General features: G+C 43.6%; 3 protein-coding genes across 3 annotated transcripts; 2 read left to right on the forward strand and 1 right to left on the reverse strand.

Moving 5' to 3' along the window:
- Positions 1–1,202: 1,202 nt before the first annotated feature.
- LOC116193039 (mitochondrial import inner membrane translocase subunit TIM44-2-like) lies at positions 1,203–5,616 on the forward strand. Its single transcript, XM_031521771.1, has 14 exons — positions 1,203–1,577; positions 1,691–1,797; positions 2,199–2,282; positions 2,374–2,449; positions 2,964–3,008; positions 3,113–3,538; positions 3,788–3,856; positions 3,999–4,063; positions 4,193–4,261; positions 4,417–4,489; positions 4,573–4,677; positions 4,755–4,826; positions 4,935–4,997; positions 5,128–5,616. Exons 1-14 carry the CDS (start codon positions 1,500–1,502, stop codon positions 5,257–5,259), a joined length of 1,464 nt encoding a protein of 487 aa, XP_031377631.1. The 5' UTR covers positions 1,203–1,499; the 3' UTR covers positions 5,260–5,616.
- Positions 5,617–6,262: 646 nt separating this feature from the next.
- On the forward strand, positions 6,263–8,244 carry LOC116202709 (11S globulin seed storage protein 2-like). Its single transcript, XM_031534346.1, has 3 exons — positions 6,263–6,911; positions 6,994–7,455; positions 7,542–8,244. The coding sequence occupies exons 1-3, from the start codon at positions 6,321–6,323 to the stop codon at positions 7,932–7,934; spliced, it is 1,446 nt and encodes a 481-aa protein (XP_031390206.1). The 5' UTR covers positions 6,263–6,320; the 3' UTR covers positions 7,935–8,244.
- Positions 8,245–10,874: 2,630 nt separating this feature from the next.
- Positions 10,875–13,835, reverse strand: LOC116192112 (inorganic phosphate transporter 1-4-like). Its single transcript, XM_031520557.1, has 2 exons — positions 13,683–13,835; positions 10,875–12,770 (listed from the first exon to the last, which is right to left on the reverse strand). Exon 2 carries the CDS (start codon positions 12,741–12,743, stop codon positions 11,109–11,111), a length of 1,635 nt encoding a protein of 544 aa, XP_031376417.1. The 5' UTR covers positions 12,744–12,770; positions 13,683–13,835; the 3' UTR covers positions 10,875–11,108.
- Between the last annotated feature and the right edge of the window lie 426 nt (positions 13,836–14,261).

The raw sequence follows: 14,261 nt of genomic DNA on the forward strand, positions 1-14,261 counted from the left end.
CATACAATGCAGCCTACGATCAAAACGAATCCGTAACTGCTCAGGTTACAAACACGTTGTAGCCAGGTTCATATATGCTCGAGTTTTTAAGTGATACTACCTTTCTCCGGTGACATGAGTATGTGTGCATCAACAATAGGATTTTAACAATTGACAAGTAAATGAACGGATATTAAGTACACAAATTATCGAAATTTTTTCTTTGTTAATTGTATAATTTTATTGATTCTTTCTGGCAACATTAAACCCCGATTGCAAGGAAATATCTGCTAATTAGGTCATTGAACCCATACGTTGCACTTTTTGTGAAGAAAATTTTATAGCAAGTAGTTAAATATGAAAGTACTAATAATATGAATTCATGAAACCGAAAAAAAAATATGAATTTATAGTTTATCTTGATAGGCAAAAAAGTTTACTTTTTTATTCAATTTATAAATAATTTATGTAATAGATGCATATATATTTCAAATATCAATCTTATATCCAATGAAAACAATTTTAAATTCTGAAATATTCAAAATATTTAGTTTTTATTTGATGAAAGAATGATAATTATAAAATCTTTAAAATTTTCTAATTTTAGTATTTTCCTGTACTTTATTCTTCTAACATTACATAAATTAAGTTCCATAATTTCAGATGAAATGATTCAATCATTTTGATGGAAGATCTATTTAATTAATATTTAATAAGATTAGTTATATAATACTTTGAAATTTTTTAATATAATGTAGTTAGTGTAAATAAATTAATAATAATGTAAGTTTAATAATATTAAAACCCTAGAGCTTTCTTTATCTTCGTAAGAATGATTTGCATTACATTTATTCACCATACTGAAAATTATCAACGTAAAATATTTTTGTACTAATTAATTAAGTAGATCCTTACAATTTCACTTATAGTGTATGATTCACATATTTATAATTAATTGTGTACTTATTGAAAATGATGCAATTATATTTATATGAATTAATTATATATAAATATTTATATTAAATTCATTTCAAATATTTTATAATTTGATCATAAATCGCTATTATATCCCTATTTATTATATTATAGTCAATTTTATTTATATTGATACATACATGACTTGGACAAGGGGACAGCAATCAATTACAATTACTTCAATTAAATCCCAAAATTGCCCCCGTATTTTCTGTTAATTTCCACCATATAAAACCCTAGAGCTTTCTTTATTACTTGAAGCCCCAACCCCTTGGCCCTCCCTCCCCCAACCTGTCAACTGACGAACCTCCGTCGCTGCCGGCCACCCGCCTCGTCTCCGGCCGTTACCTCCGAAAACGCCAATCGGCGAGCAAACCCAGCTGCGCCGCGAACCTCTGTCATTGTAAAGCCTCTCCCTTTTAGTTCAAAGAGGAGATTGAGCTGCCGGTCTAAATTCCTGTCCGGCGGACCGAATGTGAAGCAAACCATAGAAGTGCTGTAATTGCCTCAAATCCCTAATTTTTCCGACGAGGCCTGACCTTCCAATGGCGAGCAGGAAGCTGGTTCGAGACTTGGCGCTATTGGGGCAGCCCCTTTTCATCCACCTCCGGTCTCAGCAACAGGTTCTGCTTCGTTCTTGGGGCTCTATGTGCATCACTTTCACTCTCTCGGAAGCTGAAAAATGTTTCTGACTTGTTTCTTGTTCTGCGTAATTCTTGGGTGGTGGGGATTGTAGCCTTTGAATTCGAGACTGAGATCGATTCCGGTGAATGCACATTCTGGTGATCGGCGGTTCAGTGTTTTCAATGAATTCTCCAAGAAAGTGAAGGGTGAAGCCACCGGGTATTTTGCTCATTGTTATCTTCTCTTAATTGTTCATTCATTTGCTGCATATGGATTCTCATAGATTGGTTCTACTTTAAGGTTTGATAGTTTGCTTGTAGTTGTCAAAATGTAGGACTTTGGACACGGCTCCAGTGCATTAATGGTGTATGCTCGGATTAATTCCTAAGAATGTTGACGGCTAAACTGATTTTCAATAAGTAAAATAACCTGAAGTAGTAGGTCTTTCCCTTGTTGAAATTTTTTTTGCTCATTCTAAAGAACCTCTTTATCGGGTAATATTCAGTTGATGATGTTTCGGTTATCACTATGATTTCGGTTTTTATTCAGTTTATGTCCTTGTGACTGGTTGTTTTTTGGGATGCAACATACCGACAGTCTTCTCACTCCTTTGATGGCAGCAATCAAGAATTTCAGCAATCAGTCAAGGAGCTGAAGGATAAAGCAGATGAGCTCAAAGGGTTTAAAGAGGATCTTAAAGTTCGGTAATATTCTGCTATAGATGGACAGTACTCTTAGAAAGCTTTCTCTGATATGCTCCAATGGAGGTCTGAAACAGTCAACTGGCATGTGCAGGACAAAACAGACAACAGAGCAACTTTACAAGCATGTCGATGGTGTTTGGACTGATGCCGAAGCCACTGCAAAGAAGGTGTGTTCTGATTCTTGTTTATTTGGTTCTTTAGAAGAGATGAGACATCTTTATAGGGATACTTGGCCATTTTGTTTCTCCCTTTATATCTGGAACTGCACTTTTGGCCTTAGTTCAGCAGTGCTGCGAATGGCTGTAAGAGAGCTCCTGATGCAAAGTATATGCATGACGAATCATGAAAAACAAACAAACACACACACACACACACACACATTTATGTATGTCTGAACATAGTGGAACATGGAAAATAGATCATGTCTTAGAAGAGCTTAAGTTCTTCTCCACCCACTTTCAAAGTAAACATTAATTTGACAAACATAATGATACTTTTTGCATGCAATAGATACTGTAATTGGGTCATGTTATCTCTGTTGAGGGCTAGTTCGGCTATTGTACTCTGTCGCATTTTGTATTTGGGAGTCCAAAAAGGCTGTGCACCCAATGTCTTAATCTGCTTCGTTTGACAGAATCGGACGCGATCTAATATGGAGTTTGTGATCATCACTTTATTCAGGTGTCAGCTAATATGAAGGAGAAGATCTCCGCTGCTAGAGAGGAGGTGGGATGCTCTTATTGTTATTGCTTACTGATGCCATACCCTTATAATCAGAAATAACCACAGTATTGAAAAATATAGTTGAATATGTGAAATCACACTTATAGGTTAAAGAACGTCTTGGCATTGGGAAGGAAGAGTCTTCTAAATCTTCTACTGGTTCAGCTGATCATGATGCTAAAGCCAAAGATGGAAACACTAATCCATCTTCGGAGGAAGGGAAAAGCCGGCAAGCAGGGTCCAGCAATGACACGGAAACAATTTATGACAAATTTAAGTCGAGTGCCTTCTCTGGTTCTCCTAAGGTCTCTTCAGCTTTTGAGAGGCTTAAGAAAGTAAAGGTAGTTGATTTGGCAAAGAAGGGATACGATATTCTGAAGGATGAACTGAATGGTACCCCGACTAACCGAAAAAAGCACATCGAGCCAGCTGCTCCACCACAAGCCGGTGAAAGAAGTACAAAAACGGACGTTGTTGTTGTGCCTACTAAGCAGTCAAGATGGAGCAAGAAGTGGGAGGCCTTCAAGGGGAAGGTTAGGATTTGTTAACTTGAACAAGTACGACAGTTTTGTGTTTTCTTTTTCTTGAATTACCAAAGATTATAGAAAAAGGAACTTAAATAAACATATTCTTCCTGCAAGAAAAAAAAAACTTGAGATGTTGTACAAAACTGGACAATATAATATGTGATTAATGTGTATGATCATTGTTGGTGGATATATTTTTTAATACTAGATATCTTCTGCTGCTTGAATGTGAATTTTTTTTTTTTAAATGTACAGATGCAAGGTCATCCCATGTTCAAGCGGATAAGTAATATGAGCGAACCTGTTGTCACAAAAAGTCAAGAAGTATGTTCTCAACCTTTTTGTCCTTTCTTTGTAATTTGTGTAGTATCATAATCATTTTGTCTAAAGCAATCTCTGCTCCAGATGGTTTCTGTTGATTAATCATTTCGTGTCTAACTTTGAGTGTATTCATTTGGTCCTGTAGATTGCAGAAGACATGCGAGAGAGATGGGATACTACTGACAATCCCGTTGTACATAAAATTCAGGAGTAAGTTCTTCAGTCCAAACCCCCTTCTTAGACAAACAAATACCCCATGAGTTATCTTGTTCAGCATGGTATTGCTTTTCTTTGTCTTTCCTATATGTTCTGGCATTAACTTCCATCACTCATTGGCAGTATTAATGAAACTATTTTTCAAGAGACGGATGCTGCAGCATCAATGAAGGAAATCCATCGTAGAGACCCGTAAGATCACATCCGATGTTCTTTTGTCTCCCCCCCATCCCCCCCCCCCCCCCCCCCCCCCCCCCCCCCCCTAATTTTTTATTTTGCTTTGCTTAAGGTCCTGGTGCTTTTTTTTTTTTTTACTTTTCCTTTTTTATTTTTATTTTTTATGTTAGGTCTTTTTCGTTACCGGAGTTTGTTGCAGAAATCCAAGAAGCGGTGAAGCCTGTGCTTAATGCTTACATGAAGGTCAGAACTTTCTTTTCATACCGCATTATCTTTTTACATAGTTATTATTGGTTATCTTGCTAACAAACATATACTTTGTACAGGGGGATGCTGAAACTTTGAAGAAGTATTGTAGCTCCGAAGTTATTGAGAGGTGTAAAGCAGAGCACAGTGCCTATCAGAGCCATGGCATTTTTTTCGATAATAAGGTACTGCACTGAAATATGATGATGATGTTGATGTGAAAAGTTATGCTGTTCCTAATATTAAAGCTACATTGATGTAGATTCTTCACGTATCTGAGGTGGAAGTAAGAGAAATGAAAATGATGGGAACTTCTCCCATAATCATCTTAGCCGTGAGTTTTGTACTCTGTTTTTTCGCTAATCTACCCGACAGTCATGACTGGTTTAAAAATACATGAATTTCTCGAAGAAGAGATAACTTGTTCTACAATTAATTGCAGTTTCAAACTCAGCAAGTATATTGTGTACGCGATAGAAACGGTGCAGTGACTGAAGGAGGCAAGGTAATTACTTTTAAAAAAAAAATTGGGTTTGCAATTTATAGATCCTCGTTTCATTCTATTGCATATCAAACTTCTGTTTGCTCCACTTTCAGTAGGAACATAACTTGTAAAATCTTTATAATGTGTACAGGACACGATACACACAGTTTACTATGCTTGGGCGATGCAGCAAGTAGACCCCGAAGAGCTTGGAGAAGGTGCACTCTACCCAGTGTGGAAGCTACGAGAAATGCAGCAGATCGGTGTACGAGCTCTCATATGAGTTTTTATGAATACATTTGAATCATTTGGACGATAACTGGCCTGCCTCTGCTAGGGTTTTTGTTATTTTCCCTCTTCGGGCAGGGGAAATTGTCCTATTTTATTACGAGGTTAGGTAGGAAAAATAATCAAGGTCTTTCCCAATATTCGTTCCGATTTTGGCCAAGAGCCCGGTGTTTTACAATTTTGAAAGTGTAAGATCCATTAACTGATTCTATGTAGTAGGACATATTAGTCTGAGGAAGAGATGATTTTGATTGAGAGTCATCTCCTCATAAAAGAGAAAATGCTCAAAACTCCATTTGTTCCAACTCTTGAGATGTGAAGAAAATGCACTGGAAATTATCGGGTTCCCTCTTGATCATGTCTTTTCATTATCAGCATTTGATCCCTCGTTCGGGCTCCGGCTCCGGCTCCGGCTCCGGCTTCTGGTAATTACGTCCAACGATGTACATGGAACTGTTTATAGTTTCCCCGTGAGTTGAAGCAGACCCCAATTTTGGTTGTGGCTGCATAGAAACGCTCTCTAACATATAAATATTAATCATGCTGGTCCGACCGACGAGGGCTGCTAATCCTATTCCGGGAAGGACCTTTCGGGTGTTAAGTGGAGTTCGCATAGATGCAACGGTCTGCACACGTACTTAGCGGGGTCTACCTAGCACTTTGGTGCCCGATAATTTTCCGTGAAATGCTGACGCGCATCGCCTATACGGCTTGGGTGGCATTTCCATGCAGAACCATGCCGAGCCAGGAAGTACCTAATAGTAAGACAACAGAGTTAATTGTCTCATGTGATAGAACTATACAGAGCCAGGAAGACAAATGGAGGGTGCAAAATCTACATTTGAAATATACTTCATGGAAGGCTTCCATTGCATTTTGCATTGCATGCCCAACACATAATCCCAATTCCCAGAAGCCATTGCAATGTGGCATTCTGCAATCAAAGACATGCCCTCCATGCAAATTCCCCGTCCCTCCTTATAAAGCCATTGCCCTAACCCTCTCTTCCCTTCAGGACTCAGCTTTCTTCTTCTTCTCCAAGCTGCTGCTCCAGCCATGGCGGCCTCCAAGTTATTCCTAGTCCTAGCCCTCTCCTTCCAGCTCCTCCATGTCGCCCTGTGCAAGGGCTCCGCCACGACCGGCCTCACCTCGGCCCAGCAGTGCCGCCTCGACCGCATCCAGGCTTGCCAGCCTACCCGACGCATTGAGTCTGAGGGCGGTGTCACTGAGCTCTGGGACGAGGAAGAGGACCAGTTCCAGTGCGCCGGTGTTGCTCCCATCAGGACCGTACTCCGCCCCAACACCATATCGGTACCCCAGTTCATCAGTGCACCCCACCTCATCTTCATTGAGCAGGGTGAAGGCATTCTCGGGATCACCTTCCCAGGCTGCCCCGAGACCTTCCACTCCGGGCGCTCGGCTGGCAGGTCGATCAGAGGCAGGCAGCAGAGATGGGAGGAGGGAGAGTATGGGCGAGGTGAGACCCCAGACCTGCACCAAAAGGTCCATCGGATTCGCCGTGGCGATATTATCGCCATCCCCGAGGGCACGGTCCACTGGTGCCACAACGACGGCAATGAAGAGCTTGTGGCCGTCTCTGTAGCGGACCTTAACAACCAAGCTAACCAGCTCGACCAAAGGCTTCGAGTATGTAGAAGTCAATGTTCTTTGCATTACACTAACTAATTTGTCATATCAACGTTTGCATTAATCTACATTGAAATCACAGGCATTCTTCTTGGCCGGAGGACAAGGGCGGCAGAGCCAGCAGCCCGGCCAGAGAGGAGAGAGGTTCAACATCCAGAACATATTTCAACCCTTCGATGACGAGCTCCTAGCCGAGGCCTACAACATCCCGACTGAAATTGCTAGGAACTTGAAGCGGGATGACAACCGGGGTATCATCCTCAACGTCCAGGAGAGGATGCGTGTGATGGTCCCCGACGAGCAGCAGGAGGAGGAATACTATGAGGAAGAGGGGAGGAGACGGTTCCACCCCCGACGTGGATACGGCTCTGACAACGGGTTCGAGGAGACCTTCTGCACCATGAGGGTCAAGCACAACACTGAGACGAGGAGGGAAGCGGACGTCTACTCCAGGCAGGCCGGGAGGGTCAACATCGTCAACATGCACAAGCTACCGATCCTCCAATGGATAGACATGAGTGCCGAGAGAGGCAACCTCCTCCCGGTAAGTCGACATTCAATATACTGAAACCCGCTTGAGTATGGGCTGAATTCATTTGGCTAGTGCTTAACTTATTTTGACGACTGCAGAATGCGCTTTACACCCTGCACTGGTCGATGACGGACCACAGGATCGTGTACGTGACGGGAGGTGACGCTCACGTGCAGATCGTGGATCAGAACGGGCGGAACGTGTTCGACGAGCAGGTGAGCCAGGGCAGCATGTTCGTGATCCCGCAGTTCTTCGCCTCCGTGACACGAGCCGGGAGCAGCGGGTTCGAGTGGATCACCTTCAAGACGTCGAGCCAGCCCATGAAGAGCCCGCTCGCAGGATACACCTCAGTGTTCCGGGCCCTGCCCATCCAAGTCATCACCAATGCCTACCAGGTCTCTAACAGGGAGGCCCAGCAGCTCAAGTACAACAGGGAGCACCAGACCTTCCTCCTGTCGCCGAGCCGTCGATCGATCCGAATGTCAGCCTAAGGAAGCCGCCCTAGGCCCAGGCCAAGGCCTAAGTAAATTATGTAGCGTTTCCCTTTTAAATTAATCTGTCTTAGCTAGCTAGCTATCTATGGACGGTACGTACAACTATATTATGTATGTATGGTTTTGAGTTAGTACTCTTTTTAAGGGGCCACACTGCTATGCCTATATGGTGAAATATATAACATAAAACCTTTGTTGTTTTGAGGATAATATTTAGGAGAGAGTACTTAAGAAGTCAAATGTACGAAGAAGAAGAGCTTTTGAGTTATGATCAATAAAACACGTGGCCACTAAATCCTTGTCTATCTGAGCTCTTTGTCAGCACCCTCAATTTCGAATTTCATTATATATATCTTTTATTTTTCTCGGTAATCAATGAAAGTCGATTGATATAAAAAATGAGTATAACAGAAAATGTCGAGAGAGTATATTATAGAGATAAAAAATATAGCTGCTCCTCCTAGATCACTGGAAAGAGAAAGAAAAATACACTGGAAAGAAAAATAAATCGGATCAAGCACACTGGGGTTATGTTATAAGTTATTCTCAATTTATATATCTTTTATATTATAAGTTCTTCTCAATTTATATATTACATGAGTTGTCTTTCAGTCAAGGTTAATTCTCGTTATGCGGGTTGATGTTCCAAGCCTATATCGATGTGATCCCACGAGGTACCAAAACTAATCGGCAACTTCGCATGTACAGGTTGATATTTTAAGGCGAAGAAGGCAAGAACTAAATTCTAATCATTTCATGGGAGGCCCTTTTTACACCGAAACTTCAAGTTATGTTTCGTGTGCTGAATGTTCGAGTGAGCCCCGCAACAAAATGACCACAATTTTGTGTATTCACTTAATCTTGTTAGGAATGGGTGCTTTTCTTCTAGTATTCAAGGCTCTTTATTTTGGAGCCCTATATGATACGGGAAGATGTACGAAAAATTACCAACTTGATCCTTAGCTCAAGTGTTATATTTGGTTATTTACTAAAATCTCAATATTCATCGATCGAACCTCACATGATTTCGACTATTTTCCGGGCTCGTCTCGGCACAAGCTATATGCAATGTATCCCCACTCACGTATATATATTCTCGAATCACAAGAGGTAGGCATAGCCTTAGCATAGAAGCGTCTCCTCAATTTGCTCTGCTTGAGGAATACCAAAGTATACTTCTCCTTTATCACTTTAGAGCCCCAGACATCATCTTCTGTACCGGGCCTATACGCCCTGGGGAGCAGCGAGGTGTGATCTTAGAGTGATGGTGTATGTGGCCGGTTCATGCTATTGCTTGTCTTCCAGTCGGGTCCATTCCTACGCGGAGCTTAAGCTTTTCACATGGCTAGCGTAAGAGCTAAGCTAAGCTATATGCATATTCGCATTGCGCGTACAAGATAAGCGATGTCATCCCCTTGAAATCAAAAGCCAATCTTATAAAACGAAGTCCTTTGCTATCCCGATTCATCCGATATAGTTATTCGCCCAGCATGTCGTGTTTGAGCTTGAGCCTGAAGCTTCCGCCGGCCCGGAAGGCATGGAAGATCTTCACCTCCAAGCTCCAAAAGAAACTTCCGAATTTCCACCGGCGCCCCAATAAACTCACGTACCATAGGTCGCTGAGGACTCACAAATTACCCCGAGCACTTGGCACGACTAATAAGGCTGTCCCGATGAGAGTCCATGGGAAGAACCGCCCATCATCGAGTGACAAGCTTGTTAAGTCTCGTCCTCATCAACCTCGCCTCTATGCGTTCAAGAAGCGGAACGCGCCCGTGTTCGTGGACAAGCTCTTTAAGGATCCTACCTGTACTAACAGCACTTTGAGTGTGACTGAACTTGGGGATTATAAGACAGGGGTTAGGGGTATCAAAGAGTCGTCGGGGTCAGGGTCCGGGTCAGGGACTAGTGACTGCAAGGAGAGCGACATGCCCACGGGCCCGGAGGATGCTGGGATGCCTTGTGGAGGAGATGGTGGCGGTGATGATGACGATTGTATGTGGGAGTCGGTGGGACTGGCATCCCCGTCGATGCAGAATATCGATGAGAGGGCAGAGGCGTTCATTGCCAAGTTCTGGGCCGAAATGAAGAACCAGGAGGCGATGGCCCGACGACAATTATAGCATTGTGATGTTATCTGTCGTGTGTTTGTAGCTTGTTCTGTGTTTGGTTTTAGGCGTTTGTCCATTTTCAATAAGTTAAACAGTAATTTGGAGGACCACTGTACATAAGTTCTATGTATTACAATCGATTCCCATAGGCTGCGAGTAATCAGCAGATATGATCTTCTCCAACATTCCATCAATTTATTTCGGAAACTACCATCCAACTGTCAATGGACTTAAACTACCTTTGCTATATAATTTAGGAGATAGGCTGAAATTCGCGACTGTCTTGAAGATGCCGAACCTGTTCGATGTTGGACAACAGCAGCATGACAACTGCTGTCTGATGGTAAGCAGCCCGACATGAAAGTGAAGTATGTCCAGTGTCCGCCAGTACTCTTGTCCATCTATCAGGATATATACATCAAGCTTTGTGGTTCGGTCCCGTAACATCTGTTGGATCAGGTTGGCTTATGGGTCTGTGGATCTGGTCCAGCCGAAAGTCGAGGAAGAAAGTCACTTGGTCTTCATGGGTTTTCAACTTGGGTGTGGACATCAAGTAGGCTTGATTTTGATGGGAAACTCAACCTACTCTGCTTGTGTCTCTCCAATAATGGAACAAATTTCCACACCAGAAGTCAATAGCATGGAAAACCTTTCCCATTCAATTGAGTCATATTCCAGCCTAATTGTTAAGCCAACGATTGCTAGCAAGGACCATTTCGAGAATGTATGGTGCCATCGCTATGGCAATTGCTTTCGATGACCATCGAAAACTAGGTGAATTAGATCAATTTGAAATGCGTATGGAAAGAATGGAGACACTGTCCGATGAAACGAAATCAAAAATGAAAACCTGCTTCATTTCTTGAGCTGCAGATAACTCAGATAAAAACTCAAGGCACTACTACACAAACAAAAGGATCAGAACGAAAAAACAAAAGCTCAGCATTAATCAACTGGAATGAGACCGCGAAACATCAGTTGGTCATTCCCGCAGCCGATGTCTGAGCAGATGAAGAATTATTACTAAGCGAGACGATGGATGCGGAGAGGACTCTTCCTCTTAACTCACTGGAACCGTCCTGCTATTGTTGTACTCTGCCTCCTCCCCGGCCCCGCCGCTCTCCTCGTCGTTCTCTCCTGACATCTCCTCCAGGGACTTGCCCTTCGACTCTGGCACTAGAAGGGTACACAACATTCCTAGCAAGTTGACCACGCCGAGAACGATGAGTGAGTTCTTCACCCCAATCCCTGCAGGGTACCCCGCGTCTGCCTTGGCCTTGTCCTTGTTCTGGGCTAGATACAGAAACCCGAAAGCCCCTACAATGGCCCCGAGCTTCCCAGAAGCCGCTGAGATCCCGTGGCAGGTGGACCTCAGCCTCGCTGGGAAGATTTCTGCAGGGACCACGAATGTCGTGGCATTGGGTCCGAAGTTTGCAAAGAAGAAGGTCAGGGAGTACATCACCACGAACCCGATCCGGTTCTCCTTGTGGCTCCAGTGGTCATAGGGTATTGCAAGCGCGAACATAAACACTGTCATGAAGAAAAAGCCCATCATCTGGATGACGAACCTCCCGATCCGGTCGATAAGTGCCACGGTGAACCAGTAACCGGGGACAGTACTGAAGAGCGCGATGAGGGTTTGGGCCCGTGCAATTCTGAACACCTCCTCGAGGGCGCTCATCGTCTTTGCCGGGGGGATCCACCCAACTGCGCTGAAGATATCCTTCTGGAAGAGGTTCTGGCTGTAAAAGGCAATGTCCAGCAGGAACCATGTGCTCGTGGTTCCCAACAGGTGGAGCCCGTGGCGGCGGAGAAACTCCTTAGAGAGCAGCCCGAATGATCCACGTCCGCTCTTCTCTGCGGCAGCCATTTGCTCGATCTTCTGTTGCTCAGGTTCGATCTCCACCTGCAACACCTTGGACATGTCTGAGGCTGCCTGCTTCGCGTTCTTTGCCACAAGGGCGGTGTACCGGGCAGTTTCGGGCATTTTCATCCGCCAGTAGTACGTGAGTGCAGCCGGGAGAGCTCCGACCATCAAAATAATCCGCCACACGTAGTCGGCCTGTGGGACTGTCGACGCAACAGGGTCCACCTCATAAGACGGAGCGTCGTACTTCGCCCTAAAAGCAGAAGCCACGATGATAGCGAATATTCCACCAGCCAGGATCCCGAATCCCTGCATCGCGAACACCGCCGCAATGAACGCGCCCCTCGTCTTCTTGTTGGCGTACTCGGACATGATCGTGGCAGAGAGCGGGTAGTCACCCCCAATCCCGAACCCCAACCAGAACCTGAAGAAGCAAAGGGTGGCCATCACCGACTTCGCATCATGGCCAAAGGACAGTCCCGAAGCAATGGAGCAAATGACCATGAGCATGAGAGTCATGCCGTAGACCTTCTTCCTCCCGAGCTTGTCCCCGAGCCACCCAAAGAAGAGCTGACCAGAGAGGGTCCCGCAGAAGGCCACGCCATTAACAGCTGCAGAGACGTTCGGGGGCAGGCTCCCGGGCTTGGCGGCACCCTCCACGTGGTAGTAAATGCGGCCGAGCAGCTTCGTGACAAGGGAGATGCAGAACAGGTCGTACGCGTCCGTGAAGAAGCCCATGCCGGCGATGATGATCGCGGTGAAGTGGTACCATTGCGTCTTCGCGGTGTCAAGAGCGTTCAGAACCTGCAACTTCTGCCCCGTAGCCATAGGAGCCCGACCTTCTCTTGCTCTTCTCTGTAAAGTTACACAAAATGACAATTATAAGCTCTATATATACATACATAGACATTATTAAAACCATCTTCATCTTTGATTTAATCTCGAAAAATATGAAATTTTCTCGTGTGGTGACGTTGGGGCTTGAGATGATATTGAGAACAGTAGGTCCAACTGCTCTACCCAACGGGGGAGATGGGGACAAAAGCGGGAAAGAAAATTAAACATAAAAGACAAAAAAGCAGGTGATTTGGGTCTGGTTAACACGAAAAATTCAACCATCTTCTGACGGGGAAAAACAAACCTTAAATTCAGCAAAAAGATTATAAAATATAGGAGAATTATACTATTAGTGAAAAATATATATAAGGGGAAAAAAAAATAAGAAAAAGAGTTGGCAGCTAAGAAGTCAATGGACGAGACGATTATCAAGGGCAACCCGCCACTAATATGCCGACTCCGAAATAAATTCTGGTCACATACCTCCCCACAAATTAAGCCAATAAATATACTCCATTAAAAAAAACCAATAAAATACACCGAATTTTTACCATTACAATTATTTTCAAAAATTCATTTCCTTCTTTGTGTTTCCAGATTGAAAATCCAGAGATTCACTTTGATTTTCTGTACATGCAAATCATATCTCACGAATCATTCATTTCTTTCTCTTGAATTTGATTTACCTTCTCCCCCCCCCAAAAAAAAAAAAAAGGGTCGTTGATTGATCAATCAATTGATTGTACTATACAAGAGGACAAAACCAGAATCTACTAGAAAGCTGTGTCTGTCCCCATCATACCAAAGCCAAAAAAGGAAAAAAAAAAAAATCAACCCCATAACACATGAACGCATTCGCACTCGGTTGAAGAGTTATATACGTTTCGATCGAGAGAGATTACAATAAATAATGTACGAGACTGAACTGACCTTCCTGTCGTCCCGATGCTCCGGCGCTGGGGACAACGAAACGGAGAGATTGAAAAGAGAGGGGGAGAGGAGGAGGGTATGACAAGGAAGTGAGAGATCGAGGGAGGCTTTCTTATGGGAGGGGGTGATGTGCGGATACGAGGTTGTGGGTTATTTATATATATATATATGGAGGGGACGGGACGACACATGATATGGGGAAGGAAAGCCATTACCGATAACAAACCGAATCTTCCAAGGGGATATTCCCTTCCCGCCTCCTGCTTTTTCTGGGTTGCTCGGTCAACCTCGCTGTCAATACGACGGCGTTCTTTGCTCCCTGAACCCTCTCTTAACACCTGGCCTGGGGGGACGGTTTCTCTCCCTTTTTTAGATAGTTAATAATTACATTATTATTACTGGTCACTCCTACCAAATCTTGAGATTTTACCTTATTCATCCCCTCTTCTTATGTCTAAGCGAGCCCAATTGGTAATTATACAATAAATAGGTGCGTAGTATGGATTGCTAGTGTTGTGTGTACATATACCATGGGATGGGATGGGATTCGATTCAATTGAGTCGGCGGCGAAATAAGAT

Source organism: Punica granatum, chromosome 1, assembly GCF_007655135.1.
Source record: "Punica granatum isolate Tunisia-2019 chromosome 1, ASM765513v2, whole genome shotgun sequence".
Classification (NCBI taxonomy): Eukaryota; Viridiplantae; Streptophyta; class Magnoliopsida; order Myrtales; family Lythraceae; genus Punica; species Punica granatum.

Coding starts and splice junctions, on each gene's coding strand:
- LOC116193039 (XM_031521771.1), top strand. CDS start 1,500: ATGGCGAGCAGGAAGCTGGTTCGAGACTTGGCGCTATTGGGGCAGCCC. Junction 2,283..2,373: donor AAAGAGGATCTTAAAGTTCG/GTAATATTCTGC, acceptor TGGCATGTGCAG/GACAAAACAGACAACAGAGC. Junction 4,490..4,572: donor TGCTTAATGCTTACATGAAG/GTCAGAACTTTC, acceptor TACTTTGTACAG/GGGGATGCTGAAACTTTGAA.
- LOC116202709 (XM_031534346.1), top strand. CDS start 6,321: ATGGCGGCCTCCAAGTTATTCCTAGTCCTAGCCCTCTCCTTCCAGCTC. Junction 6,912..6,993: donor AGCTCGACCAAAGGCTTCGA/GTATGTAGAAGT, acceptor TTGAAATCACAG/GCATTCTTCTTGGCCGGAGG. Junction 7,456..7,541: donor AGAGAGGCAACCTCCTCCCG/GTAAGTCGACAT, acceptor TGACGACTGCAG/AATGCGCTTTACACCCTGCA.
- LOC116192112 (XM_031520557.1), bottom strand. CDS start 12,743: ATGGCTACGGGGCAGAAGTTGCAGGTTCTGAACGCTCTTGACACCGCG.